The 27,696-nt window shown below is 36.7% G+C and overlaps 1 protein-coding gene across 1 annotated transcript; it reads left to right on the top strand.

The window, feature by feature from the left end:
- Positions 1-1,710: 1,710 nt before the first annotated feature.
- On the top strand, positions 1,711-26,682 carry dyrk1ab (dual-specificity tyrosine-(Y)-phosphorylation regulated kinase 1A, b). The gene is made up of 11 exons (XM_060887898.1): positions 1,711-2,498; positions 14,392-14,588; positions 16,150-16,242; positions 17,204-17,392; positions 17,848-17,995; positions 18,074-18,360; positions 18,450-18,596; positions 19,030-19,170; positions 19,252-19,555; positions 22,561-22,685; positions 23,234-26,682. Exons 2-11 carry the CDS (start codon positions 14,469-14,471, stop codon positions 23,825-23,827), a joined length of 2,148 nt encoding a protein of 715 aa, XP_060743881.1. The 5' UTR covers positions 1,711-2,498; positions 14,392-14,468; the 3' UTR covers positions 23,828-26,682.
- Positions 26,683-27,696: the final 1,014 nt, after the last annotated feature.

The raw sequence follows: 27,696 nt of genomic DNA, 5'->3' as shown, positions 1-27,696 counted from the left end.
TGAGGACCTCACAATTGTTAGCTACTTTAGCTAACATACCTACACAGCTCATTTGTGTCCATATGAACTAAATTTCTCAGATTACAGCTGGTCATTTGGGAGACGTTTACCTGTCCTCATACAAATTTAATTTAAGACAACAACAAATCTCATCCTAATTTGGTTGATTTCCAGTTCATCATCCAATACAAATTTTTATTTAAAACTTGATTGGATCTCATACTTTTACTCAATTATTAAGCAAGACCCTGTGCAATAGAATTTACCCATCTGATATCTGACAGCAATACGTAGTTTCTCACAAAGCATAAAATAAAACTGCCCAGTCAATGAAAAAAATACTTGTGTGTTAACTCCCCCCTGTGGTGGGTGTGAGATACAAAGCCTGGTTCATCAGGTACTTAATATATAGTCAGTTACATTATACACCACTAAAGACATATATAAATTATAATCAAGAGAATAAAAATTCTATAGATTTTTCTTTCTTATGTTTGTATAGATAAATAGATATGTGCTATTATGTGTTTCACTTTTACCCATCATAATATGGTCTTGATCAAATGGATGTAAAAACATAAACACAGCACACAATGTTAACTGTTAGAATATGAAATGATTATAAATACCTTCTAGAATAATAACGTAATCGGATTATTTATAATTTATATCAACTTTATCATATTTTGAGGATTTTGAGGCTACATGTGGATCTTTTTTTTACTGATTAAATGGCTTAGTCTACAGTATATTCGTATAACATTGCAAACTTCTCTCACAACAGTAGTTCTAATTTGCATACACTACAAGACCAAAAGTATCAGACACCTGACCAATAAAAGCTTCCTCTCCATTGTGAAAGCTTCCTACTAGATTTTTGAATTTGGCTTTAGGAATTTCCAATCAAGCCATAAGAGCATTAATGAGATGAGGAGAAAAGTCCTGAGAATCAGTCAATGCTCAGTCATGGCAAGCAATGTTGTGTTGACACTGTCATGCTGGAACAGGTTCAGTCCCATTAGTTTCAGTGTAGGAAAGAGGAAACAAAGACATTCTATCAATTGTATACTTTCAGTTTTGTGGCAACAGCTTGATGGAGGTCCACATTTGATTAGTTTAGATTTATCCTTATTGTCAACATTGTGCAAAAACAATGAAATGCAGTTAGAATCTAATTTACTCAAAACTTGAATACACTATTAATTTAAAAAAGTTAAATTACACTATTAATTTAGAAAAAAATATATAAAAAACAATATATATATATATATATATATATATATATATATATATATATATATATATATATATATAAATTATATTATATATATATAATTTGTTTTTGCTTTTTATCTATTTTTCACAGGTAAATAAAAAATACATAAATATTTTAAGTTTAAAAAAAAATTTTAAAAAATATATATATAAAACACAAAAACAAATTTTATATATTAAATTAATTTGGGTTTTTTTTAATATTTTTCACAGGTAAATAAAAAATACATAAATATCTGAATACAATATTACGTTTAAAAAAATCTATTTTTTTAACAAAATTTTTTTTCAAACATTTTAACTTAAAAATGAAGTAGGACACGAAGAGAGGACTGTCAGGTTTAGGCTCTATGGTGTTGATTGACAGATTATGACAGAAGCTTACGTTGTCTTTGGTCGTCATTGCTACATCCGGGACTTTACCGTTTGATTGACAGTTTCCATAGAAACATCACAGGCAGTCGCCATTTTGTCGGCAGGTTTTTTTGAACCTTTCAAATGTTTTCGCTTCCCGCCGGAATAATACAGTCGTATAATCCAAAGTGACGGCTCTGGGTGAAGAAATCTTTCGACTGTTATGGAGTAAGGCGTTTTCGGAACAAACGTTTGGATATGTTCGAGGTAGATTAAGCGGCACGGAGCTCTCCTGGCTAACGTTAGTAGCCGTGTCTGGGGTCCGCCGGGCCGGTCCGCTGCGCAGGTTTGGAGCGCGCGCCATTTTGTGAAAATTGACATATAATCTTGGTGGAAAAGTGAAATTTTAAATATAACGACATGTTCATAGTGCACGATGTATGTGCACGCGCAGCAGGTTTACCGTTGTTAACGGCGCACTTTTTGAAAGTGTTTTTTCTAATCCGTGCCTGAACGATAGCCACGGAAACGTTCTCACTTTTGAACGAAAGCTAGCAGCGGAAGCAGGAGCACTAGCCTTTAGCTGGTTAGCTACATTTGTCAAGTCAACGACGGTTAACGATACCTAGCTAATAACATTAGTGTACTATATACAGCGGTCGTTTGTCTGTCCCGCTATGGCTGATGTTAACAATCAGCGTGACGTTGGATTGGTTTTGCAGTTTGACGCCTGTCACTTAGCTTGTTAGCTACGCTGTGTTTCGGAGTGCCTCAGTCAGTGAACGCGTCGTAACCAACGTTACAGAAGCTGGATCATTGGCTTTACTTTTCCGGATCTGGGCCTTTAAATGAAGATCACATCATTAAAGGTAGGTGGAAATGGTTTCCTCTTAAACACTTGAACTCTGTGTGTGTGTGTGTGTGTGAGAGAGAGAGAGAATAGTTAGTTCGGCTGCTGGTTAGCTACTTAAGCGGCTCTCACTAGCTTGCACTGCTATACAACACTGGCCTACAGACTAACACACTGCTGCTTAGCTGCATACATAGAAAAGTTCTCGTCTTCAGGTGTTAAGCAGTGTTCTCGTGCTGTACTCTGAAAGTGTAGTCGTTACACTAGTTAGTTAGCTCTGTCTACTATGCTAACTGAATCGGTAAGCTAAGCTAAACGGTGTTAGCTGCACAGACCGCCAGATACTCGCCAGCTACAGTGTTAGAGGAAGATTAGCTCGTTGGTGGTTACTAGCTGAATTGTAAATCACAATTAACACATGATAGTGTTTATATGCTTATAACTAACCTGGGTAACTAACTGTCAAACCAGTATTTTGCTCACGGCTGACATAACTGCTGTTTCAATCAAGCAATTATCCATTAATATTCAGTCAGTAATAGTAGCCCACAGTGTCAGCTAGAAGCCTTTAACTAAAAGAATATCAGCGACCTATTGAATTAGTGTACACTTTAGCAGTGCTAGTTGTCTTTTAGCTTTTATAAAGACACTATTATTGTTTTGATAAAGCAGAAGTAATAGAATGCGTGACAGTTAACTGCGTTAATCTGATTAGGTCGTATATGAGATCATCCAGTGGACCTCTCTGACTTTGGACTTGGCAGGCAAACACATGAGACAATGTGATGTCGGTCCATCAAGTGTTACCTGAGAATAAGTCATCTAGTAAGGGGTTCTGGGGTGGTTTAGAACAGAAAGAACAGCTACAGCACAATTTGATTCACCAGCTACTGAAGCTGATAATAAATTGATGGGTTTAGTAAGTCAGTGTCATATTCGGTCAAATGTTAAATGTCTCTGCATGATGCAGGATGAAAATTGAACAATAAGATATCATTTCTCAGAAAGTTTATGATCTGTGTATGTCCGTAAAGTGTGAACGTTTCTACATTTGTGAGTTTATTCATGTCAGTCTGACACAAAGAGCTTTCCATATCACCTACTATTCATTTTCTAAAGAGAATTCCAGTGCAGAGCATTGTGGGAGTGAGTGGAGTTCAGCAGGCAAGAAAAAAAATAGAATTTTTCAACTTTATGCAAATAAGAAGCAAATATTGCCTGCTGGTCAGACTGCTCGCATAGTCACGCCAATCGTCATGGTCCAGCTCCACCATCATGGCAGCTCAATTAATACACTGTTACAGTAGCATATCAATAATGTCAACTCTTCCTGCAAAAACGACTACCAAAATGTATTCAATATTTAAACACTCACTTTTGAATAGGAGATAAATATATTGGTTAATAATGTAAAGTATTTACATGTAGTGAGATTCAAGTAAAAGCAGCACACCTCAGTCCATGCTGTAATAATAATCATTATTAAGAATGTACAAAACATTCTGCATGTTTTCAGCATATTTTTATATTGATGTCAGTTTACTGAGGAAGCAGAAAATGTAAAATCCTCTGTCCTGAAGATGTTTTTATGCTGGTAAACCGAAACAAAGCTTGTCTTGATGACTCTGAAAGCACTTATACTACAAACTCCTTTCATAATTGTTTCACTTTGTTAGGCAACGTTTTATTTTAAATCAGTCTTCGGTTATGTGGGGCTTCTACGGTACAAATTCTATTGTACAATGCTGTTACTGTAGTATATTCTAACGGGAATGTGTTAGTACAAGCACATTGGTTTTTAAACTTTTGTTAATGTTACAGCCAGAATGACTGTCACACTACCGTGATGCTACACGAGAATAATGCAGATTGTCTGACCAATCAGATTATCCTCCATTCCACTGTAGCACGGATATAACCTACAACTCTGCATGCACTTCAATCCTGAAAGCTCAACCCGCTTGCCTTTTAGCAACATAAACTGGCCAGGAGAGTGACGCAAAAAAAGTTGAATAAAGTTGAACTTTATTCAAGGAAGATATGAAGTGATCAATAGGAGTTAACACTGGTGGTCTTTTCCTATTTAACCATGAAACATCTGTGCTATTTTTTTCCTCATATTTCTAGTGTGATATTTGTAGTAGATACACCAATCTGCCCAGTTCTTTGGTAAAAAGATCATCTTTTGTTTTAGACTAATTAATATTTTTCTTTTCACCTTTTTATTTTTAATGCATTCATGTGTACAATATGTAATGCACAATACAACATGGACCCTAGTGAATATTGTAGAACAGCTCTCTTGCTCTAGTATAACTTAATTTCCATATTTAGTTCCTCTTGAGGTAAGACTCACTTATACCTGCACTTAAATAAGCATCTGGTGCCTTCAGGGTGTCAGGATTGCAATTCCGATGGGCCAGAGTGTGGCAGGTCTGGAAACTGTCAACATTTTAAAGTATCCAGACTTCCTGCTCACCTCTACTGATTAGTCAGCAGAAACATGTCAATAAACAGAAAATAGTAACAAGAAAAGTGGCAGAAAACAGTGACGGTTCAGACTCACTCCTGTTCCTCAAATGCCCTTCTCATAGAAAGTGTTTGTTGTAGTTAATCTGCCCCATACTGTGATGGGTTCCATTTAAATTAAGTTTGAAACTACAGTACATTAGTTTGTTTTCATAACACATTCCTTTTTTGAAAATGAAATGATTCCGTGTTTATCTCCAATGTTTAAGTCGGTAAATGGTAAATAGTCGCAAACTATTTATATGATGGATGGCAAACTATTTTGACGAGGCTTTACTTTTAAGGTGGATGATTTTGTAAATAAATGTCCTCTTCAGATTGGATTAGTTTATCACGGTGATATTACATTTTACACCTTACATGTGTATTACATTTTTCACAGGTCTCCTCAAGTGATAATAGTTTTGAATTTAGACAGCAATAAACTTTCCAGAGGAGGAGGGAGTTTCTCGCGGTTTGCAATTTCTTCAAACCCGAACATTTGCATCACCCAATCATATGATTACGCTTTATTCACAATATGGCTGAAAAAAGAATAAGAAGGTTCATTTGGTTATTGCAGTTTGGGGTAACCAAAGTTTTAGCAACAGTTTCAGAATACAATTAAGCATATTACAAAATTACCAAAAAAAAAATAGCATACAATGTTTGTTTCTCATTACAGGAAGTGTTTCAAGTTTGGGGCAGGGTAACTGATATGCATTCTAATGCCCCTTTTCCACCAAAAAGAACCGGGTGCTGGTTTGGAGCGAGTGCTGGTGCTGGTTCAAAGTTGGTTCCACTGGCGATCCTTCTAAAAACCGGTTTGCCTTTCTGACGTCACTGTATACGTGTCACGTGTCCCAACAACTTTAGCGCTTTAACACATCAACAATGGCGGATGTTGCTTTACTGTTAATGCTCATGGCTTTGTGAACATACATTAGCATCCAAACGCGGCGAATCCAACGTGTATGTGCAGCTCCATGTAATCTGTATAAACGGAGGTTGTAATCGAGAAAGTACATAACGTTATTTTATCATTAACACAGAAAAAAGTTAGCCTTAGCATGTAGCTACTTACTATCATGTGTGCTGATCATATCGCGGTAAAGTAAAAGTGTATTAAAAATTAGTAAACTTAAGGTACATTATCAGATGCGCTAACAGTAGCCCCGCCCACAGCTCCTAACACAGCTTTGGCTGTCGAAAAAGAAAGAACTTTTCTTTCTCTTCGAAAAAGAAAGAACCAAATTAGGCTCTGGCTCCGAACCAGCACTCAAACTGCCTCGGTGGAAAAGGGGCAAAACTGCCTCGGTGGAAAAGGGGCATAAGAGAGACTAAAGACCCCAAATTGCAACAGTCAAACACATTTTTTCTCACCATCACAACTTATCAGCCAATCGCTGAGTTTGGCAAAAAACTGTAGTTAATTCAACCTGTAATTTTCTCAGCAAAGGACAGAAAAACATCAGTGTGGTCATCTGAATGGAAATAAAGTCACAGAGCTGAAAAATTTGGGTTATTAATTTCAGTTTTACACTGTACAATATTTAGTCTGATTTGCTGTTGCTGATACAGTTGCCAATGCAACCTAAAATTAGATTAGAATCTGAGTGTGATTGCTGCTACAACACTTAACCACTCAACTCAACCAAAAGTGATGGTGAAACGTTGAAAATTTTTGAAGTGCAGCAGAAAGAATGCATCTATAAATCAGTTATTTCATGAGAGAACAAAAAGTGACTTGTCATGGACAGAGGATGCATTGCAGATCTCAGGTGAATTACCTTGCTAATTAGTTTGCAGAAGTTCTGTTCATTGCATTATTTTACTGTTATTACCACATGAAACTATTTGGTTTCTAGATGAAGAGCTACAAACCTGTGCTGTGTCACTGCATAACCAGTATGACAGAGCATAGTGACTATCTTCATTGTTTAATCTGACATGAACACATTATTGCACAGTCTATTATAGAACTGTTATCGTGATCATCTCATACACTGTTAGTTAAGAATCGCAAAAGACCACTGTAATCGCACAGTGTAAAACCGAGTTAAGACATGAAGACCTCTTTTAATTTTTCATTCGTGATTATTTAAGTTCTGTTTAGTGGTCAAAACACCTTTGTGCATAATCTCTTTTAGTTTATCCAAAACAAAAGCAAAATCTAACATTATATTGATGCTATCCAGACTCAAAAGCTTTTACTTGCAAGAGAAGACCCAACAAGTTATGTAGCGTTGTATGTACCCAAGCATAAAACCAACTAATTACCAATAAACTGTGTTCTTTACTTCCAGATGAAGATCCTTTGTTGGATGGAAATGTTTAATTTTTCTTTTTGCATATAAATTGTGTTCCTTTTTCTTTGTTTAAAGTTCACCCAAGTGTTCAGAAACAGGTCATCCACAGTTAAAGCAATACTTAAGAACTCTCAAACACTTGGAACTGTAGTTTACCTGAGATTGGAAGAAGGCACAAGCATATTTTGCTCCCAGGCAGAGTGCGCAAAAGTGTTAGGGAATGGACTCCATGAATTTATTGAATTTATAGTGTTCTTCATTGATTAAAAACAAGGAGATCAACGTAACTAAATAATTGATTTAGGTTTATTACATGTTATTTATTATATATTATTTACAAAATTTAAGGTCTCAGATTCAGTGTTCTCCCCATAAATATGTGTAAAATGATTAATCATAGCAGTTATAGGTATAGCTAATCTTATACAACACCAAACAAAACTGTTATTAAGCTAAAAAAGTACTTTTAAGGCAGCTTGGTGCAAAGATGTGGACAGAAAGGGGTGCATTGTCCATGCAATCAAAGTGCATTTTATGCTCAATTCACCACTTCTGAATGCTAGACTGTGTTCCCCTCTAGGTCTTCTGTGTGCAAGAGCAGGCTCAAAGCTGCAAACTGGACTCCTACTAAAATTCTACAAATATAAAGTCTTAAGTCGGAGGGAATAGAGAGACACATTTATATGTGGTCGGCATATGCAGGTTTAAATAATCGGTTCCGATGATGGTGTTTTGCATGTTTACCGCTTACTTGAACACTAATATTTGATCATCCTTGCATTATTTTTATGTTCTTGCATTATATTGCATGGAGTTAACTTGTAGGCAACAAATATAAGATCAGCTTAACAGTGGTATGTGAATGTACTGAATGTTATAGATACAAACCACTTATCACAGTTTGAGCTTTGAATGTCCAGTTGTTGCTCTCTTAGTCTTGTACTGTGCCTCTGTAAGATGCCTCCTTCAACAACAACACCCCAAATCAACACAGAAATAGTTGCCCCCATGTGTATCAGATTTCAGTTTTCCCTAAAAAACTGCAGATGATCCAGTCCACATATGAGAGTGTAATGAGGGACCGTTAGACCGGTGTTTTTGTGGTACCATCACTGTCGTAATAAATGGAGAATTTTTTTTAGTTTATTTGTGAAAAAGTCTAACAATGTGTGTGTACCTTAACAATCATTACTTACTAGTTACATAACATCAGTTCTCTATATAATATTTGAGTTAAAACTCTGAAAGAGAGAGAAATTTGAAAATCTACTACTTTACAAATTATGTTGATGGCAATTAAGAATGGACAGTAATATAAAACACAGTTTGTTTGCTTCGCTCTCTTGCACTGCACTACATAATGCTTGCGTGCATTACTGTATATGGCAGCTTGTTTGCAAGGTATTGTAGAAAATGCAGTTCAGCCTTTGTTTGTTAAAACAAAATCCTAAAAAAATTGTTACAACATGTATATTCATGCTCATTTTACAGAAAGCTTTATTAACAAAAAAAAATTGCAGAGGTTGAAATGATGTTGCCCCTCAGAAACGTAATGCTTAAATCACACAAACTACAAACGGTTACCTGACTTTCATATTTTACTATTGATGATAATTATATCTGGAGGTCCTTGTTGTGGTGGTTTACTTCTGCATAGAACTTTCTATATCGTCACTCAAACGTTCCTGCCATGGATACTCCCAAATGTCCTAAATGTGCATTTTGTAGACAGTTTATAGTTCAAGATTCATCCTTGAAAGAACTGCTGCTCTAATCATAAAGACTATCCTGTGTAAATCCTAAGACTCCCATTCACAATCTGTTCACACTGATAATCCTCTCAGCACAGCTGTATTCTGTAATGATTGCTAATACACTATCTGGTGTAACCCAGGATAGGACTGGTTTCCTTTTGAGTCCGATCTTGCTCACAGTTTCTTTCACGGCTCTAAATTTACATCCAGCTTTCTGCAAAACTGATATTGTTAAATGCACTATACAAATAAAATGTAGTTGAATTGAATCATCATGAAATATCCATGCAGTACTGTGCTGGTTCCGTACGCGTCTTGTTTTCCAATGTTTTTGCAAAAGTGGGAAAAGTAAATTTCCACATGCCACTTTGTTCACTACCACCCAGAGCTGGGGTGCCTGCATGTGTACCTGATGAATGGTTAGCTTAAAGATGTGTATGTACTTCACTTTCACTGTGCATACGTGCATGCACATAGGTGCTACATGCGCTGCATTGTTTAAATGCTTGCTTTATGTTATGTACACCTGGAGGACTAAATGTAGCATCCAGTATATAAAATGTCTGAAACATCCAGTTTTTCAATTCGTACTGTAAAGATTTCATGCGCTTTAACAGAGGCACATGATCAGAAGTAATACTCAGATAGTCTGTATTAAATCGTGGCATTCATACGATGGTTGATTGGTATTAACTGGCCCAAAGTTTCCAGGAAAACATTCCCCAGACCATTACACCACCTATATTAACACGGACTGTTGACCCAGTGCAAGTTGGGTCAATGGATTCGTGCTGTTCAGTCAAAAACAACTGATCACATTTTTTCTTTTTTTTTTTCTTTCAATTTTCTTGTGTGTGAACATTTTCCTTGAAGCTGTTGGTCTGTATCTGCATGATGCTATGCATTGCACTCCAGCTATATGATTTGTTGGTTAAATAATTGTATGATTGAGTAGTTGTACAGGTGTTCTTAATAAAGTGCTCAGTAAGTGGATTTACTGATCTAGCAAATCCACAAAAGTGGTACTCAAAGCAGATTTTTGGTCAGTACAAAAAAGGCTTTTAAAATTCAAATACTTGCTGTCATAGGAAAACTGCTCTAGAAGAGTACAAATATGCCTGTAGAGAAATAGTGTTAGTTTGTTTAGTCAGTTGCAGAAACACTGTTACATGGCTGTACACTTATTTCCCGCCATACAATTATTCCCATTGGTATTGTGCCACTCGGACATGTTAATTATGTGAACAAGTGACGTTCCAAATAAAAGCAGGGTGAGTATAAATCTGGGGCCTCGCTGATGTGATGCCCTTAAAGTAAAAATATCAATAAACGCAAAAATATGTTTGACCTAAACGACACATTCTTGTTTAATGTCTTTAATAAGATATATATTAGTAAATATTCCTAAAACACCTGGACTTTTTTTTTGTTTTGGGTTATAGCCAACACTTAATCACGTAGTCTAGTAGATTAATGAATTCACCAGAGTTAAAAAATAAAATAAAGTAAATGACTATGTAACGCTGGAGTCCAGTAAAATGATGAAGAAATTTCTTGGGCCACTACCACATATTTTGTAAAGGTAGTTTGTTTTTGAATATTTTTTTTTCCAACTCCCGTCTGCTAAACTTTATAGTCTTCTTGCAAAATTGAGTGGACTGTTACTGAATTACCGGTTACTGCACACTAACCATCTGATCATAAATGTGCACACACAAAATGCACTCATGGATCCATATACAGATCGTTCAATGTGAGGATGCACAGTGTTATGGAGCATTTGTTCCCATTAAAAATCAGTAAAATAATGAGATTTGACTCATTAGCAGCAGTAATTGGGTGAGTTTTTGGCTAAGAAATAACAGAATCTGTTAAAAGCATGTATATTTTTAAAGAAGAGAAACAGTGTAGTGCTTATCAGTAATGCTTGGCTACTCAGATGGTATAAAAGTTCTTTTACAAGCTTATGATTACTATGACATTTACCCTAAAAGTGCACATGCATTCATTTAGAAAAATCTCAATATCTACTTATTGTAGATAACTTTTTAAAAAGAAACTTAACAATGGAGATTTTCTGCAGCTGGTTAATGCTGTTGAGCTGCTGCGTGTTCAGAACATCATTGGAAGTTATTAAAAATGGTGCCATATTTGTCAGGGCTAACAGTGAAGTTTCTTAAAAAAACATAAAGGAGATTACCGAAATACCAAATGAAGAATTAATCTTTGAGTATCTTTGATAGTTAAAGCTGAGTTATGTATGTGCAGCAGTATTTAATACCGTAATTTCATGCCCCAGTATTCGGGTCCCTGATGTAAATAAAGACCTAAGCCCTATTCAGAGATTTCATTCAGTTTTATGTGAGGCTGGGCGATAAATCGATTTTATCGATTTACTTGAATGTGTAGTTTACGTCGACTTGTTTGAATGAAAATCGGTTTTCTCTTTGACATCCGCTGACAATCCCCTCTGGGCTTCCGTAGTTTCGAATGGGCTCAGCCCTCCCCCCGCACATTTGCCATAGAGATACACAAACAACATGGCAGCGAGCAGGGATATGGTCATTTGGAATTGGTTCGGTTTTGCAGCGTCAGATGCAGAACAAACAACACCCCGCTGCAAAGTGTGTTTAAAGTCTGTTGCTAGCAAAGGTAGCAGTACGACTAATTTACAGTACTGCAGCACCTTAAACAGAGGCATGCTGTCGAGTGGGAGAGATGTTGCGCACTGCGAAATGAAAAAGACCGCGGCAGCACAAGCACACTGCCAAAAAACAACCTACCCTCTTAGAAACATTTACAAACTGTATCCAGTATGATAAGAAGGGGGCCCGTTGGAAAGCGATCACGGATGCAGTAGAATGTATATTGCTAAAGATATGGTGCCAATATATACTGTGGAAAAGCCGGGGTTTATTCACATGCTGAAAGTTTTGGACCCCAGGTATGTGCTAAGTTCCATCTTGTCATTTTGCCTTTTTGTTTATGATTGCACTTCAACCCCAAGGGGTTATCAGAATCCCAGAAGGGAAAATCAAAACAAAATAAAGTTAAAACTTGTTTTGAACAATTTCTTTGCAATCTGCAGACTGATTTTTCAGAAGGAGGCAGAAAATCGATTTAAATCATAAATCAGATTTTTGGGGAAAAATCAGGGATTTTTATTTTAGGCTGTATCGCCCAGCCCTAGTTTTATGCGTATGGGTTGGCAGATGGAGGCATGTGTTAGTTATGTGTGATTCTGACTTATGTTCATTTCTCTTATGAAAAGTGACTACTGTGTAAAGAATTATTTCTTTTTCAGCAGTGGCCATCACGGTTTCATGTGCAGGCTACCTGTTGGTGTTTAAGTGACTTGTTGCCAAGGGTCATAGAAATTGAATTTGGGGCATAGGAGTATTTATTATTGCCACATTACATTACAACATAGTGGAATTCTTTCCTTCACAAATTCCAACTGAGGAGGTTGGGGTCAGAGCACAGTGGCAGCTTGGCAGTGCTTGAACCCTGACCTTCTGATCAACAACCCAGAGCCTTAACCGCTGGAGCCACCGTTATAGCATTGTAGCGTTATTATGCTGTTTGATGGGCATTATAACAATATAAACCTGCAAAATTCTCCTTGTGTTAGTTATTGGGAATGGTCAAGAGTTCCTTCACTGTCTTTATTTTTTTGTAATGAAGTCTTATGAGTTTTTAAGCTGACGATCACCTCTGGTGTTAGCATTCTTAGCTGCCCAAGTGTTAGCTAACATTTCATACTTATATGAACTTGTGTTTCATACTTGTATGTATACATACATACATGCGTATATACTTATCCTATCATTGAGTTGTGGTTTATGATTCAGCGTCTCTTCTCTACTCCAGTACCTCTTAGTCTGTTTGGATGCCATGTTGCAAATAGAGTGTGATAATGTGACGCACATCTGAGTGCATGAGAAATACAACCTGCTACAAAACACTCTCCCTCTGTTGAAATTGAATTGCTCTTTGGATGCAAGAGTTTTAGCACTGAGGAGACAGGTAAAAAAAAAAAGTATTACAGACATGTTCCAGGATAAACCAATCCAATTCAAACCAAATAAGGCTTAAGAGTGTATGTCTTTAATCATGAAGACTGCTGTGTTTTACTTTAATCTTTAAATGAAAGAAATTTAGAATTTTATTCATTTTATTCTTAAAGCACAATGCCATTTGGTTTGTTATATATTAGCTTCTATATAAGCTTTTATACATTTGTCCTCACTTTTTATGGTCAAGCAAAAACAACTCGGAACAAAAAGTTTTTGTGAAAGCAGCAATAAAAATTGCTCATGTTGAGAGTAAAGCACCTTTTGTGAGGTTTTTTATTATTATTTTTTTGTTGTTGTTAAATGAGCCTGCACTGTAAATAAATCTGTAATAAAATAAAATCAAGCTAGCCTTCTCTTTTTAGGTTATATTCCTCTCTGATTCACAGTGATGGGACGATCATGCCGGGATTGCCCTTTCTGTTACTGGTTTGGGTGAATTCTTTTGCCCAATCTCAGTTCGTTCAGATAAATCGCTCTCTCACTCCATGAGATTTTTTAGTTTGCTCTCAGCCTCCCATGTGCTGGATGTTACCTCAAAGTGTACCAAAGTTCAATTTATTTTCTTGTTTATTTCTTGTTTTCTTATTGGCAAATGTCAGAAGCTCTCCCCTGGCAACAAAAGTAGTCTATTTGCATACTCTGCCGTGATTGGCTTGAACATTGATGGGCTTGCCAAATCACACTGTATCTTGGCGGTGATAGGCTATGCTAATTGGGTGCTGTTGCTGGGATTCTGAATAGTGGTGTGGTTCAGTGTGGCTGTGGCGCATTGTGCTGCCTGCTGAGGGATGCTCATAAACGAGCATTCTCCTAATAATTATCGGAATTCACTCTTAAAATGAGGATGGATTTGTTGGGGGGATCACGGTTATTTCTTGCGGTTATTTATTTATTTATTTTATGATTATTATTATTATATCCCTGCCCTACAATCACCCATAAGTTTCTCAGAAACTAAATATTAGATATTCTTTCACTTCGTGTTTGGTTTAGTGTGCACTGTGGCATTCAAGTTTGTATATAACATATTTCAAGATTATTCTATTCTCATGTTTATCCTCCATATAGGAATAAGTTGTATATAAACAGATATGTCTTTGTGAAATAAAATCCTTTTGTGATCTGTGATACTTGTTAAAATAAAAAACCCATTTTTTTAGTGTGTGGTTGTTTATTATTATTATTATTATTATTATTATTATTATTATTATTATTATTGTACTAATATATTATGTATATTATATATATTTGAACTTTTCTTCCAGGGGGAGAGACCTCAGCATGCCAACCCTGGTCTGGCCGGCTTGCACACTCTTTTTCTTTCAATGCTGCTGGGTTTCACATGGCTGCTCCGATGCCTCATTCACACCCACAGCACAGTGACTGTCACCAGCAGAGTACAGAGCAGTCTGGCACTGTACTACCATACAGTGACCAGACACAAGCGCTCACTGCCAATCAGGTACTACTGAGTGCTCATGTGCACCATACAAAACATGTACAATCCATTAGGAGTGTATGAGTTCCATCATTGTTCTTCTTAGCAATTTTTGAGAATGAATTTTCCATCTTATTTGTTTTAGATTGTCAGTGCGATTGAGAAATCACAAATACTGCAGTGCAATCGAGGATTATAGGAAGATTTTAAACGTGAAATTGGGTTGTCTGCACCTTTTACATTGACAAACTTTGATGGCCCCCTGTCTGCCTTTGTTATTAAAGGTTTATATTAAGAAAATGAGTGTCTTGTTTATTAGGGCAAATACCCTATGCAAGAATTGCTGTTCACCACAGAGAACATGTGCACATAGTTTATTTTAGTTAAATTTTATAATTAACTTATTTATAGCTAATAAGTTGGCTCCTGGTGGTCCGAGCAGCAGAATCCGGCGTTTCCATCGCCGTGGGCCAGGTTCGATTCCTAGGCTGTCTCAAACTCTCAGTGACTGTCCCAAGCCCTGATAAAAATAAAATGGGTGGGTTGCATCAGGAAGGGCATCCGGGTAAAACCTGTCAAATCAAATATATGCGGACTAAATGACACTCTGTGGAGACACCTGAACAAGGAGCAGCTGAAAGAACAACAACAACAAAGAACAATATAGCTAATAACTTGATATTTATTTACAGTCCCAACCTCAGTCTGCAAGTCTTCCTGACCTTGTTAATGGGTAACTAATCCAAAAAAATGTAAAAAAAAAAAAAAAAGGGCTAATGATTAGCAATTGTAACTACAACCAGCTCAAGGTTCTGTTATTTTTTTCAGGATGACATGACAGGATGATGGTTCAAAAGACTAGTTTGCAGTTTTGTTTAGACAAATGTAGATTTTTCATTTTGTTAAGTTATGATCATCTATGTTTTCAGTGTGTTTGATAGAATTTGACAGAACATGGTTTTAGTGGAAGTGGAGGCAGTAGTGTAACATGTTTAAAACGGTAGTGGATTATACAGTCAAATGGTTTTCGGAGCAGTCCACATTACCTTCATGGTCCATAGTATAGTATGACCTTGTCAACTCTAGAAGCTTAAAGTCTGATAATGGACAAAATCTGCACGTTAACATTTTTGCAAAAAAGTGTACATCTAATACATCTTGTTCATTTTTTTACATTATGATAATGTATTATTGATTTATTATTGATGGTGAATAAATAATTGGAAAGTGATCAAACAATGTTTATAAGCCAGAAATTGTTTAAACACTTTGATTTGTAAGAGGATTACATCAAAAAGTTGACTTGTTTTAATCAGAGAATCTCCTAAAAATCCACCGTCTACCTGAGCACTCGTGATCCCATGCCTGATATTATTACACCCTCATGTGCTCTCAGTGACATGACCATGAGGCACATCAATATCTGTCACTTACTATGATAGTATAACAACCCAATAATCATGTGTTCTTTGCCTGCAGGCTCCAAGTTTTGCTGATGTAATGCAGGTTCAAGAAGAATGACAATAAGTGAATTGTTATATACTGTTATACCTCAACCTAAACATCTGTTTGTTTTTTCATACAGAGGCACATGCCCCAGTGTTTCCGTGTGCCAACTGCAGCTCCTTTGAGGAAGCTCTCTGTTGACTTAATCAAAACCTACAAACACATTAATGAGGTACGATCTGCTGCCAAAACTGACTGATGTTTAATAATGTGTAATGAAAGTAAACTCATGGAGTGCAATAAGTACAGATCTTAATGTAATTATTTAGTGCTGTTTAGTAATGTTAGTCTTTTAAACCTAAACTTTTTTATACTGCGTCCGCTTGAGCTGGGAGTTGCTGGATTCATGGTTTCGTTCACTTTGTAAGATGCAAAGTAATACATTAAAGCACCAAGTTTAAAAGCCAATAGTTTTCATGAATATTTTAGCTTAAACAATAAAGGTCAGAAGGTGTACATCCTGAAAGCAAATACAACAGGTTTATATTATTGCACATCTTAATGTTACCGTTCCTAAAGTAAGAGTTAATTCACAGTGACTTGTATGGCTACTCTTTAATCTACAACTAATAATAAACAGCTTTAAAACCATGCTATTACAAAGATAAACATATAATACCTATAATAGTTCTAAGAATAAGTTTATTTAATATTTATTGAGGGAGTTGCCAGTATCAGAAAGTTTAACTTACTTTAACATTGTGTTTGTGTCTCCTATAGACAGAAGATTTTTGGTACAGTAGCTTTAAACATGTAGAGTCATATATAAGTGATAACGTCAGCTTGGCTTTTCCTGGGGCATTAATTTATGTGAGCACATAAAAATCGACAGGTTTTTGTCTCTTCCTATTTCACTAGTTAGTATTTTCTTGTCGGCACAATTGATGTCACAGATTGACGTCACAAATATGTTTCATGTGTCAAAGTCAGGAACCAATGGGAAAATATTGAGCAAACATGTCAATCTGATGGTGATACAGCATCTGAGAAAATGTGTAGCACATAAGGATGAACATGTAGAGCAAATGGTGAAAAGAATCATATAATGCAAAAATAAGTATTTCTAGTTTAACTCTTATTTTACATTTTAGTCTGATTTTGTATGACACATTTTTTAATTTTCCTGTATTTAGGTGTATTATGCAAAAAAGAAAAGACGGCATCAACAGGGTCATTGTGAGGACTCCAGCCATAAGAAAGAGAAGAAAGTATTCAATGATGGCTATGATGATGACAATTTTGATTACATTGTTAAGAATGGAGAGAAGTGGATGGACCGTTATGAAATCGACTCTTTAATAGGAAAGGGTTCATTTGGACAGGTAATGTCCCTAACAAGTATTTTTCATTTGTAGATGTCAACATTGTCATTCTTTTACAGACTTACTTGTGTTTTTAATGTCACTTCTATTTTTTGATAGAACTTGATCAATCATACCCATGTGTCTGCTGAACTTTCCATTATAACATTAGTCCCACTTTGCTAGTATAGTAATCATCACTCTTGTAGTGAGACTTCACTCAAGATTTTGTAGTGTATCTGTGGAGATTTGTCACATGTTTGAGCCCCTTAGTTCTACTAAAGGGGAACTATTAATGCTGCAGCATACTGAGATATTCTAAACAATTCTGTGCATGAACCTTTGTCAACAGTTTGGGGAAAGGTCTAAGTAGTGTTCATGCTTGACATCACTTAATCTTCGTCTCAGAGGCCTCTTTGGTTTGTCAATAGTCATCGTTAAATGTGTATTAATGTATTTTAATTGGCTTCTTGCAGGTTGTTAAAGCTTATGACCGAGCTGAGCAGGAATGGGTAGCAATCAAAATCATCAAGAACAAAAAGGCTTTTCTGAATCAAGCTCAGATTGAAGTGCGGCTGCTGGAGCTCATGAACAAACATGATACAGAAATGAAATATTACATAGGTATTTAAAAATCCAGACTGTTTATATTTTGTATATTTATATTTACTTATTTATTACTTATTTATTCATTTTTTTCAGTTCATCTGAAGCGGCACTTCATGTTTCGGAATCATCTGTGCTTAGTGTTTGAAATGTTGTCATACAACCTGTATGACTTGTTACGAAACACAAACTTCAGAGGGGTTTCTTTGAACCTGACCCGGAAATTTGCCCAGCAGCTCTGCACTGCACTGCTGTTTCTTGCCACTCCTGAACTCAGCATCATCCACTGTGACCTCAAGCCAGAGAATATCCTATTATGTAACCCCAAGAGAAGCGCCATTAAAATAGTGGATTTTGGAAGCTCCTGCCAACTGGGACAGAGGGTAGATTTCTCATTGAGTCTGTATGTTGGTGAATTGTTGTTGTTTTTGTCATTGTCTTGTTTGCTTATATGTAACCGTATCCGTTTCAGATATATCAGTATATCCAGAGTCGATTTTACCGCTCCCCTGAAGTGCTGTTAGGAATGCCATATGATCTGGCAATAGACATGTGGTCACTGGGGTGCATACTGGTGGAGATGCATACAGGAGAGCCTCTGTTCAGTGGAGCCAATGAGGTGAGAAACATCACGATTGAGTCAGTAAAATGCAGTTTCTAATTAATATTTGGTAATCTAATGTGTTATACAAACATTGCTTTATTAGATTATACACACATTTGTTCACAAAACAATACATGTATCGTATGATAAATTAAGATTTCTTTAACTTTATAATAGTGTATCTACATTGCATTAAGTTAAGCATCAAGTGCTGCGGTGTTCTATACTAAATGCATGAAAGTGTATCATGGATTGCCTGATTATGTCAGAAAATCTTACAGATATGTAAGTTATAAACAGAGTGACAACACTAAGTAGGGAACTGCAAATGTATATGAATGGCAGTGTACAGTATTTACTGTTTAATTTCATGATTGTATTTTGTGCTTTATTGTAAATGTATATCTGTGTGTACAGGAAAAAAATGAAATGTATTGTTTCTACCCAGGTGGACCAAATGAACAAAATTGTTGAAGTCCTTGGTATCCCACCTAGTCACATAATGGACCTAGCACCAAAAGCCAGAAAGTTTTTTGAGAAGTTGTCAGATGGGTCGTGGAGCGTTAAGAAGACCAAAGATGGGAAAAGGGTGTGTTTATTGACACGTTTTTCTATGGACAGTAGTGAGCTTATATGTCCGTTACTTAGTTGTTTGTTTCTCTGCCAACAGTACAAACCCCCAGCTTCTCGTAAACTTCATACCATTTTGGGGGTGGAGGCTGGTGGACCTGGCGGTCGAAGAACCGGCGAATCTGGCCACGCAGTGGCTGACTACTTGAAGTTCAAGGACCTTGTGCTCAGAATGCTGGACTATGACCCCAAGACTCGAATCCAGCCCTATTATGCGCTCCAGCACAGCTTCTTTAAGAAGACTGCAGAAGAGGGAACGAACACAAGCAGCAGTGTTTCAACAAGTCCTGCTCTTGAGCATTCGCAGTCCTCAGGGACCACTTCTAGTACATCCTCAAGTTCAGGTGCACTTCCACTTTGCCTACTCTGTAATCCCTACTTAGAGCAAACAAGTGACTCAATAAGTGCTATTAAGAGTTTTCACCTCAATATGAGAATGAAAACATCAGAATGCATCTTCATTCAGCTTTCATAGAAAAGAACAGAAGCCTATTCCTGCATTACAATATGTTCCACTAAGGCTAAGGGTATAAGGTGTGAATGATTGGTGTAACAATATACATATATACAGTTGCAATCAGAAATATTCAACCCCCAAAGAGTTTTAAGGATTTATGAAGAAAAATCTTTTCAAACTGCTTTGGATGACTTCTTTATGACATAAGTGATGCATAAAATCAACACAGAAAATGTATGATGTAGTATTTGCGTGTAACAGTATATTTTGTTAAGATAGCCATGTCACAATTATTCAACCCCTATATAATATTGTTATTTTTAAAGCTTTCTGACATTTTTTATGGCCTGATGTGGAGCTGAAACATCATTAAGCCGTTGGGAACTCTATAACGATCCTACATTTTCTTCAGCTGTGATGCATATATAAACCCCAACCCCAAGGTGTTCAAGGTGAGTTGCAATCATGGGAAAGACAAAGGAGCTTCCACAAAAGCTGAGAGAGGAGATTATTTCATCACATCTGAAGGGCCTTGGGTATAAGAAGATTTCAAAAATATTTAACATTCCAAGAGACACCATTGGGCGTCAAACTTATGGAACAGCTGCAAACCTTCCAGGCCGTGGAAGAAAGCCCACAATTTCATCAAGGGCCTTAGCAACTTCGTCAGGACAGCTAAGAAAAACCCCTGTGTGACTGCAAGAAAGCTACAGGATGACCTGATGAGAGCTGGTACAAGTGCTTCAGTGGCAACTATAAGACGTGACGCACTCCACTCTTGACCTCAAGGAACATCAGGAGTCGACTAGAATATGCCAGGAGGAATTTGGATAAAACTACAGACTTCTGGGAGACAGTTCTTTGTACTGATGAAACCAAACTGGAACTTTTTGGACATATAGACTAGCGTTACATCTGGTGTGCAAAAGGTCAGGCTTATGACAAAAATAATACCATCCCCACGGTCAAGCACGGAGGTGGGTCATTGATGATGTGGGGCTGTTTTTCTGCGGCAGGAACTGGCAATCTTGATCGTGTACCTGGCATCATGGATTCCCAGAAATACCAGGTCATTTTAAAGAAGAACGTAATGCCTTCTGTTGACAAATTAAACCTTGGTGATCATTGGATCTTCCAGCAAGTCAATGATCCCAAGCACACCTCCAAATCAACTAATGCTTGGTTGGGGAAAAGATGCTGGAGTGGCCTTCTCAGTCACTTGAATTGAAAATCTTTGCCAATTGAAAATCTTTGGTGGGATTTGAAGAAGGCAGTTGCAGCACGGAAGCCATCAAACATAACTGAGTTACAGACTTTTGCATGTGAAGAATGGGCAAAGATTCCAATCGAGAGGTGTAAGAAGATTGTCAGCACTTATCGAAACCGTTTGTTAGAAGTTATAAAAAATAAAGGACACTCCACAAGGTACTGAAGCTGGGGGTTGAATAATACTACACATGCTTGTGTTACTAGTTACAATTTTCATTTAATCTTCAAAGTTAAGTCAACTACTGTTGTCAAATTAACTCGTATGTATCAATAAATATTTTTTATTTCACGAGGTTTTTTTTTTTCATTGATTTTAATTATCTTTTATCAACATCACTATAATGTCTTTTGAGGTGAGGGGGTTGAATATTTATGATTGCAACTGTGTGTGTATATATATATATATATATATATATATATATATATATATATATATATATATATATATAGATGTGTATATATATGTATGTATATACATGTGTGTGTATGTTTGTATGTGCGTAAGTATGTTTTGATTTAAAGGTGGGGTCTCCGATGTTTGAAAGCCAATGTTGACATTTGAAATCACCAAAACAAACACGCCCCTAACCCAAATGGGAACCACCCCTGTATAAATAGCTCCGCCCACACATACATACATAACCCAGGCAACTAATGGAAAGAAATGTGTCTTTATCATAGCTGAAGGGAAGAACAATACGATTGCAGATAAACAAACAAGCAAAAATGAGACACAAGCATAATCATGCAAAGGACGGCACATATTAGTTCTGTGTAACAAAGCAAAACCAACGTTACTCACGTATCAAGAAGGAAAAAAGCGCCTCGGCGTCTTAAGTAAAGTTGGCCGCATATTCGCAGATTCGAGTTTCCCGAGTCAATAACTCCTGAGCTAAACGCTCAGTGAATCTGTGAATATGCAGCCAACTTCCTGCTCCTTCAGTTCTCTCCAGCACTGGAAAGCTGATCCTATATTAACACGGGTCGTACTTCTTGCCTTATCGTAAGCCTTTCTTCCTTTTCTTTTTGTTTTTATCATCCATGTCAATGTTAAAACCGCTTTCTGCTAATGTCACACATGCGCACTGAACACTCTCTCCGCCCATATTGACAAGACCCGGCCCTTTCTGCTCATTGGCTACACATTTGTTTTGTTTTTGTTTAGTTTGTCGTCCCGACTCAGTTTTCTGAAGCATTTCTCAACAATGGAGACCCTACCTTTAATGAATGAAAATCTACAACTGATTGACTGTAAGAGTAATAAAAAGAAAGTCTTATGATGAGTGCTATGAAAGAAAAATAGAATCGAAATACATAAAATAGTAAAAAGGTTCCTGGTTAATTTCTATTATAAGTACGCATGCCACAAACACCAAATTTATGCCAGAGCAATTAGGTCATTCCACATTATCTTCATTACTGTTCATTTAATGATAAATTTGATTAGAAAATTAATTTGACAGTACATTCTAAAACAAAAAAATGTGATTTACATGTTTTCAATGTTTATTTTATGTTTTACTACAAAAAAATCTACTACAATCTGAATACCATCACAAGCTTTGCAAATTCCTTGTCAACATTAAAAAAAAAATTCACACAGCACATTTTCTGTGATTTCAGGAGGATCATCTGGAACAAGCACCAGTGGCAGAGCGAGGTCTGATCCCACTCATCATCATCGGCACAGTGGGGGGCACTTTAGCACAGCAATGCCAAGCATGGACTGTGACAACCTCCGTGCTCAGGTTAGTGCTTGAAGAAGGACTCAGCTCTTAAACATGTGAACACTAAAAAAATATATATATATTAGTGGTTACGAGGAGAATATTGCAATAACAATGAAATTACTTTTCAAATAATTGTACATCTTACTGTATGTGTAGATTCAAACCAGGCTAGTTAATTGTTAAAGAATTTGCGAGCTACATATTTACAGAGCAGCCAGGATCTACAGTTTAGCCAAAAGATTCTCAATTTTTATCTTTGGAAATTAAAACGTTATGTGCTGGTGTCGGAAAATAAGCAATTTAGGGTGGCCGCAATAGCACAGCTTTGTATTGGCTCACATCACACCAGCTCAGCTTTTTTTTTTTTTGCTTTTTTTTTTTTTGCTTTTTTTTTTAATAACAAACAAAATATTTTAAACCAAGTAATACACTAGGGTATTTTCTGCATGCTAGGATTTTCTAATTAGTAGTATTGTAATCTGTTGTGTTTGACAGTGCTATTTCTTTCTGTTTTTGTGTGTGTGTGTGTAAATGGCTGTGCCTGTATTTTTCTTTTTCTGTTACAGAAAAGACAGCCTTACCATCCTCCTCTAGTATGGACTGATGGTGTAGGCTCTGAAGCTGTCACTGTAGAGACACATCCAGTGCAGGAGACAACCTTTCATGTGCCTCCCCAGCATCCTAAAGCATTACACCCTCATCACCACCACCATCACCATCATCATCATCATCATGGACAGGTCATAACAGCGTTCCCTCGGTCACGGCTCTACAACTCGCCCACCAACAGCGCCTCAACACAGGACTCCATGGAGGTTGGGCATGGCCATCTGTCCATGACATCGCTGTCTTCCTCTGCCTCCTCTTCCTCCACCTCTTCCTCTTCCACAGGAAACCATGGCCACCAGGTGTACCAGTTCCGCCAGGGGCCTACCACAGCCCTGGACTTTAGTCGAATTGGGAGCATGGGGTTGGGTGCCTTCTCAAATCCCCGCCAAGAAACTGGCATTGCTGGACATCCACCGTACTCTGTTCCCTCTAACACGGGACCCGGGCACTTCATAACAGAAGGACATTTGGGAATGAGACAAGGCGTTGATAGAGATGAGTCTCCGATGACTGGAGTCTGCGTTCAGCCGAGCTCCATGGCTAGTTCGTGACTAATCTGAAAATGTTTTGTTTTCTGTATGTGGTTATTATGACTATTTTTTCTAGGTGATATTTTCCTTTTCTCCTATTTTTAAATGGTGCATAGAGAACAAAAAGCTGCTCACTTTTTAGGGGAGATATCACTGAAACGCTACAACTGAAGAGTATTTAAAGTATATGTATTTCAAATCTCTCTCTGTTTTTTTTTTTTTGTTTGTTTGTTTTGGGGTTTTTTTTCCACTTAATACACGCATTTGTAATACTGCAAAATGACCATCATAAGATTGCATCTGCCAGTTCACTCACTATACATGGAACTCATGTCCCACTTATTGTTCATTAATTTTATAAAATCCTTTTTTTTGTTTGTTTGTTGTTGTTTTTTTTTTTTTTTTAAGTATTTCTAAGCCAAGAACTGCCACATAGCTCTCTACATGTAAAGCAATGCAAAAAAATCCATTTTACATTCCAACAGTGAAACTTTGGCTTTTTTTTTTTTTTTCTTATTAATTTATTTAGCCTTTATTTGAAACCTCTCAAAGGAGCTGTGTGTTTAAAACCTGTAGTGTGTGCAGGAAGAAGTACTCGCAGTGGTCTTTGGTGTTGTCTGTATTGTGTAACTGTGAGAAGCGTGTGCTCAGGCTGCGGGAGCAGAACGAGCTGCAGTAGTGTTCAGAGAGACACATCTCACTATGTGTTCCAGTTATGGAGAAGATGCACTGAACGGGGTCAGATACAGATTAAGGGTTCTTGTTAAGAGCCCTGTTGGCCTTATGCTTTTTGAATATGAATATTTGAATGAAAAGAACATGGACAAAACTGTTCAGATAAAAACAACTTTCCTCTCTTTTTAACATAAATGATAATTATTTAGAGGAATTCTGAGTAGAGTTAAAAAGTAATCAAGAGGTTATAAAGAGGCCTTTATTAAACAAAGGACTTAAGGGACTCATAATTACAGGGTCATATTTAATTGTGAATTCCTATAATTTTTTTCTTATCAAAGTAGGATTTCACAACAGAGTTAGTCAGCCCTATATGAGATGCTTGATTTTATTACATTTTTTTTTCCTTTTGATTGTACACTTTCCATTGAACACTGTTTACTTAAATTTGCTTATTCACTTGTTAGTACAGAAATTTTTGCTGAAATTTGTGACTGCCTTTCTCCCCTCTTGAATTATGCTGTGAACTTTACACATTTTTTTAAATACCAAAGTAATTGGGTTTTTTTATGGTTCTGTAACCAACAATGTAGCAGTTCACCACTCCAACACAGTGTTTTATTAAATGATCAGTTTTGTCCATACTAAATGTCTATCAACTACTTTTGCAAGATGGAAATTTGCAAAGCTTGGTTGAATTGTTGTTTGGTTAAAAATCAAAATGATTGTTGTTTATAATTTCTTTTTTTTTTTTTTTAAATTCTTTTAAACATCAACCATTTGGGAGCTTAGCTTGGCACAACACTGCTGCTCTGCAGGCTACGGAGTAGCTGTTAAAAATGGGTGGGAGGCAAAGGGGGAAAAGGGTTTTTTTTTTTTGTCAGTTGGTGGGTGATGCTACTTTTTCTACTTACTTTGGATGACATGCTGATTTTTACCGAAGTACCATACTTTAGCTCAAACATTCAGACAGTCTACTGTAGCTACAAGTTGAGTTTGTCGAACATTTATTTGGTGCTTGTTTCCCATATACTGTTTAAACAGATTCAAAATATGGCACTGAGGGCATATGGGCATATGCATGTTTCCAAGAGTTTTCAAGATCACTTTGCAGTCAAAAGAAGCAATTGTTAATTAATTGCATAAGCAATCTCACCCACACTTTATAGTATGCCAGGTTGTGAATTGTTCTTCACCCGTGCTCAAAATTTTGCATCGGGTTTTAAACTAAGACCAACTCCATGCGTATTACCAATGAATCTTTAGTGTCCTGCTTCAGAATCTGCTAACAGGACACTACTGAACATGAAAGTGGTGTTTATTTTGCTGAAGGCATCTTTACCCTCTTATAAAACAAATAATGTTTGCTATATTTACGTATTCTGAGAAGAGTAATGGTGATGAGAAAATGCTTCATATAAATGTTAAATGGCTTTTAAAATAGTTTTTATAAATGATCCCATTTGAGTGGGAAACACAGCAATTTGCTGAGCTCAAAACATTCCAAAATAAACCTGGAAAAACTAAACATATTTAAGTGTCTACCTGTTAAAGCTCTCGGATTTAGTGTCGTTTCCTGAAATGCAGCCCCTTTTTAATAGTTGAAATAGACTTGATGTATATATATATTTATATTTTTTAATAAAGGAAATACAGAATTCGCTACATTTCTCCTGGTATATAATTACAACTGGTTTGGCTATTACTGTTAAGAGGTATTTTCCTTGGGTCATAAGTATAAAAATGTTTTCAGCAAGCATTAGATTTCATCTAAATTGTTCTAGTATAGAGGGGAAAAATGTTTTTCACCATCTTACACCCTTTTATTAAAAAAAAAAAAAAAAAAACAGTAGGAATGCTGATCTGACTATAAATGAGGAACAAATTTGGTCTTGAATCCACACTTTTACTCTGTGGTACTTTGTGTTGATGGTCCAGGATCCCAAACCCACTGTAGCGTGTTATTCTTACCATTTAAGTTTGTGTGTGTGTGTGCACGCTGTAATCTTTTTTGGAAACTCAGCTCTGAATGCTGGCGGAGCCTGGTCAAGTAATGTTGTCCCCTACCTATTAATGAGATGAAAATTATGTTGGCTTTTTCATTTAAAGAGCAAGTCATTTTAACAAAGAGAACCAATGCCTATTTGACGGTCCTTGAAGTGTTAAGATGCAATAAATAAATAAAGGGAAGTGTAAATAAATACTCACATCTGCCCTTTCATGCAGTTATCCAATCAGCAAATAATGTGGCAGCATTGCAGGGTATAAAAATCATGTAGATGCCGTCAAGAGCTCTAGTTAATCTTCACATCAAACATGAGAATGAGGAATGTGATTTGAAGTATAATGTAATGGGAAAGATTACCAGGCTTTTCACACATTACAGTTTTTAGAATTTACACAGAATGGATGACGTATAATCATCATCCTGTGAATAGTTCTGCTTTGAGCTGACAGGAAGGCTACAGTAGCTCATTTAACCACTCTTTTTCAAAAGTACTGAATCTGGACAGTTGAACATTCATCATCTGTTCCTTTTTCATTCTTTACCTATCAGGTATTAGTGAGTCTGTGCTCACCGTAGTGTCTGATTTCTGTTCTTGGCTTACAGCAGTGGAACGTAATGTGGTTTTATGCTCTTGTAGGTTGGATTGGATGATTGGAATGATTGGAAGGTTGTAAGCTTGAATCCCATGTCCCCCAAGCTGCCACTGTTGGGCCCCTGAGCAAGACCCTTCACCTTCAACTGCGTAGTCAGATAAAAAATGTAAGTCACTCTGGATAAGGGTGTCTGACAGAATGCCATGAATGTAAAATCTACATCAAAGTTTGTTGTGTTGTGCGTTTCAAGATGCTCTTTTTCTTGTAGAGGGGTGTTTAAGTTAGCATAGCCTTTCTGTCAGCTTGAACCATTCTGGCCATTCCACTGTGATCTCTCATCAACAACGTATTTCTGCCTTTTGTTTTTCACACCATTCTGTGTGAACCATAGAAATTATTGTTTATGGAAATCCCCTAAGAAAATCTCAGCAGTGTCTATAATACTACAACCAGCCCATCTGTCACCAAAGACCGGTCACTTTTTCCTCTAAATCTGATCTGAACATTAACTGAAGCTCTTGACCTATATCTGCATGATTTATTTTTGCTTTGTGCTCCTGCCGTATGATTTCTTTTTAAAAGTAAGTGTTAAGGTGTTTCTAACGAGCTGGTGG

Source organism: Tachysurus vachellii, chromosome 15 (assembly GCF_030014155.1).
Source record: "Tachysurus vachellii isolate PV-2020 chromosome 15, HZAU_Pvac_v1, whole genome shotgun sequence".
Lineage (NCBI taxonomy): Eukaryota > Metazoa > Chordata > Actinopteri > Siluriformes > Bagridae > Tachysurus > Tachysurus vachellii.
This window is presented reverse-complemented; position numbering and strand designations above follow the sequence as displayed.

What these genes read in the sequence shown, in the direction of transcription:
- dyrk1ab (XM_060887898.1), top strand. Translation starts at nt 14,469, where the DNA reads ATGGCTGCTCCGATGCCTCATTCACACCCACAGCACAGTGACTGTCAC. An exon ending in GAAAGGGTTCATTTGGACAG is followed by an intron (nt 17,393 to 17,847) that starts GTAATGTCCCTA and finishes GGCTTCTTGCAG; the next exon opens with GTTGTTAAAGCTTATGACCG. An exon ending in AGAAATGAAATATTACATAG is followed by an intron (nt 17,996 to 18,073) that starts GTATTTAAAAAT and finishes CATTTTTTTCAG; the next exon opens with TTCATCTGAAGCGGCACTTC.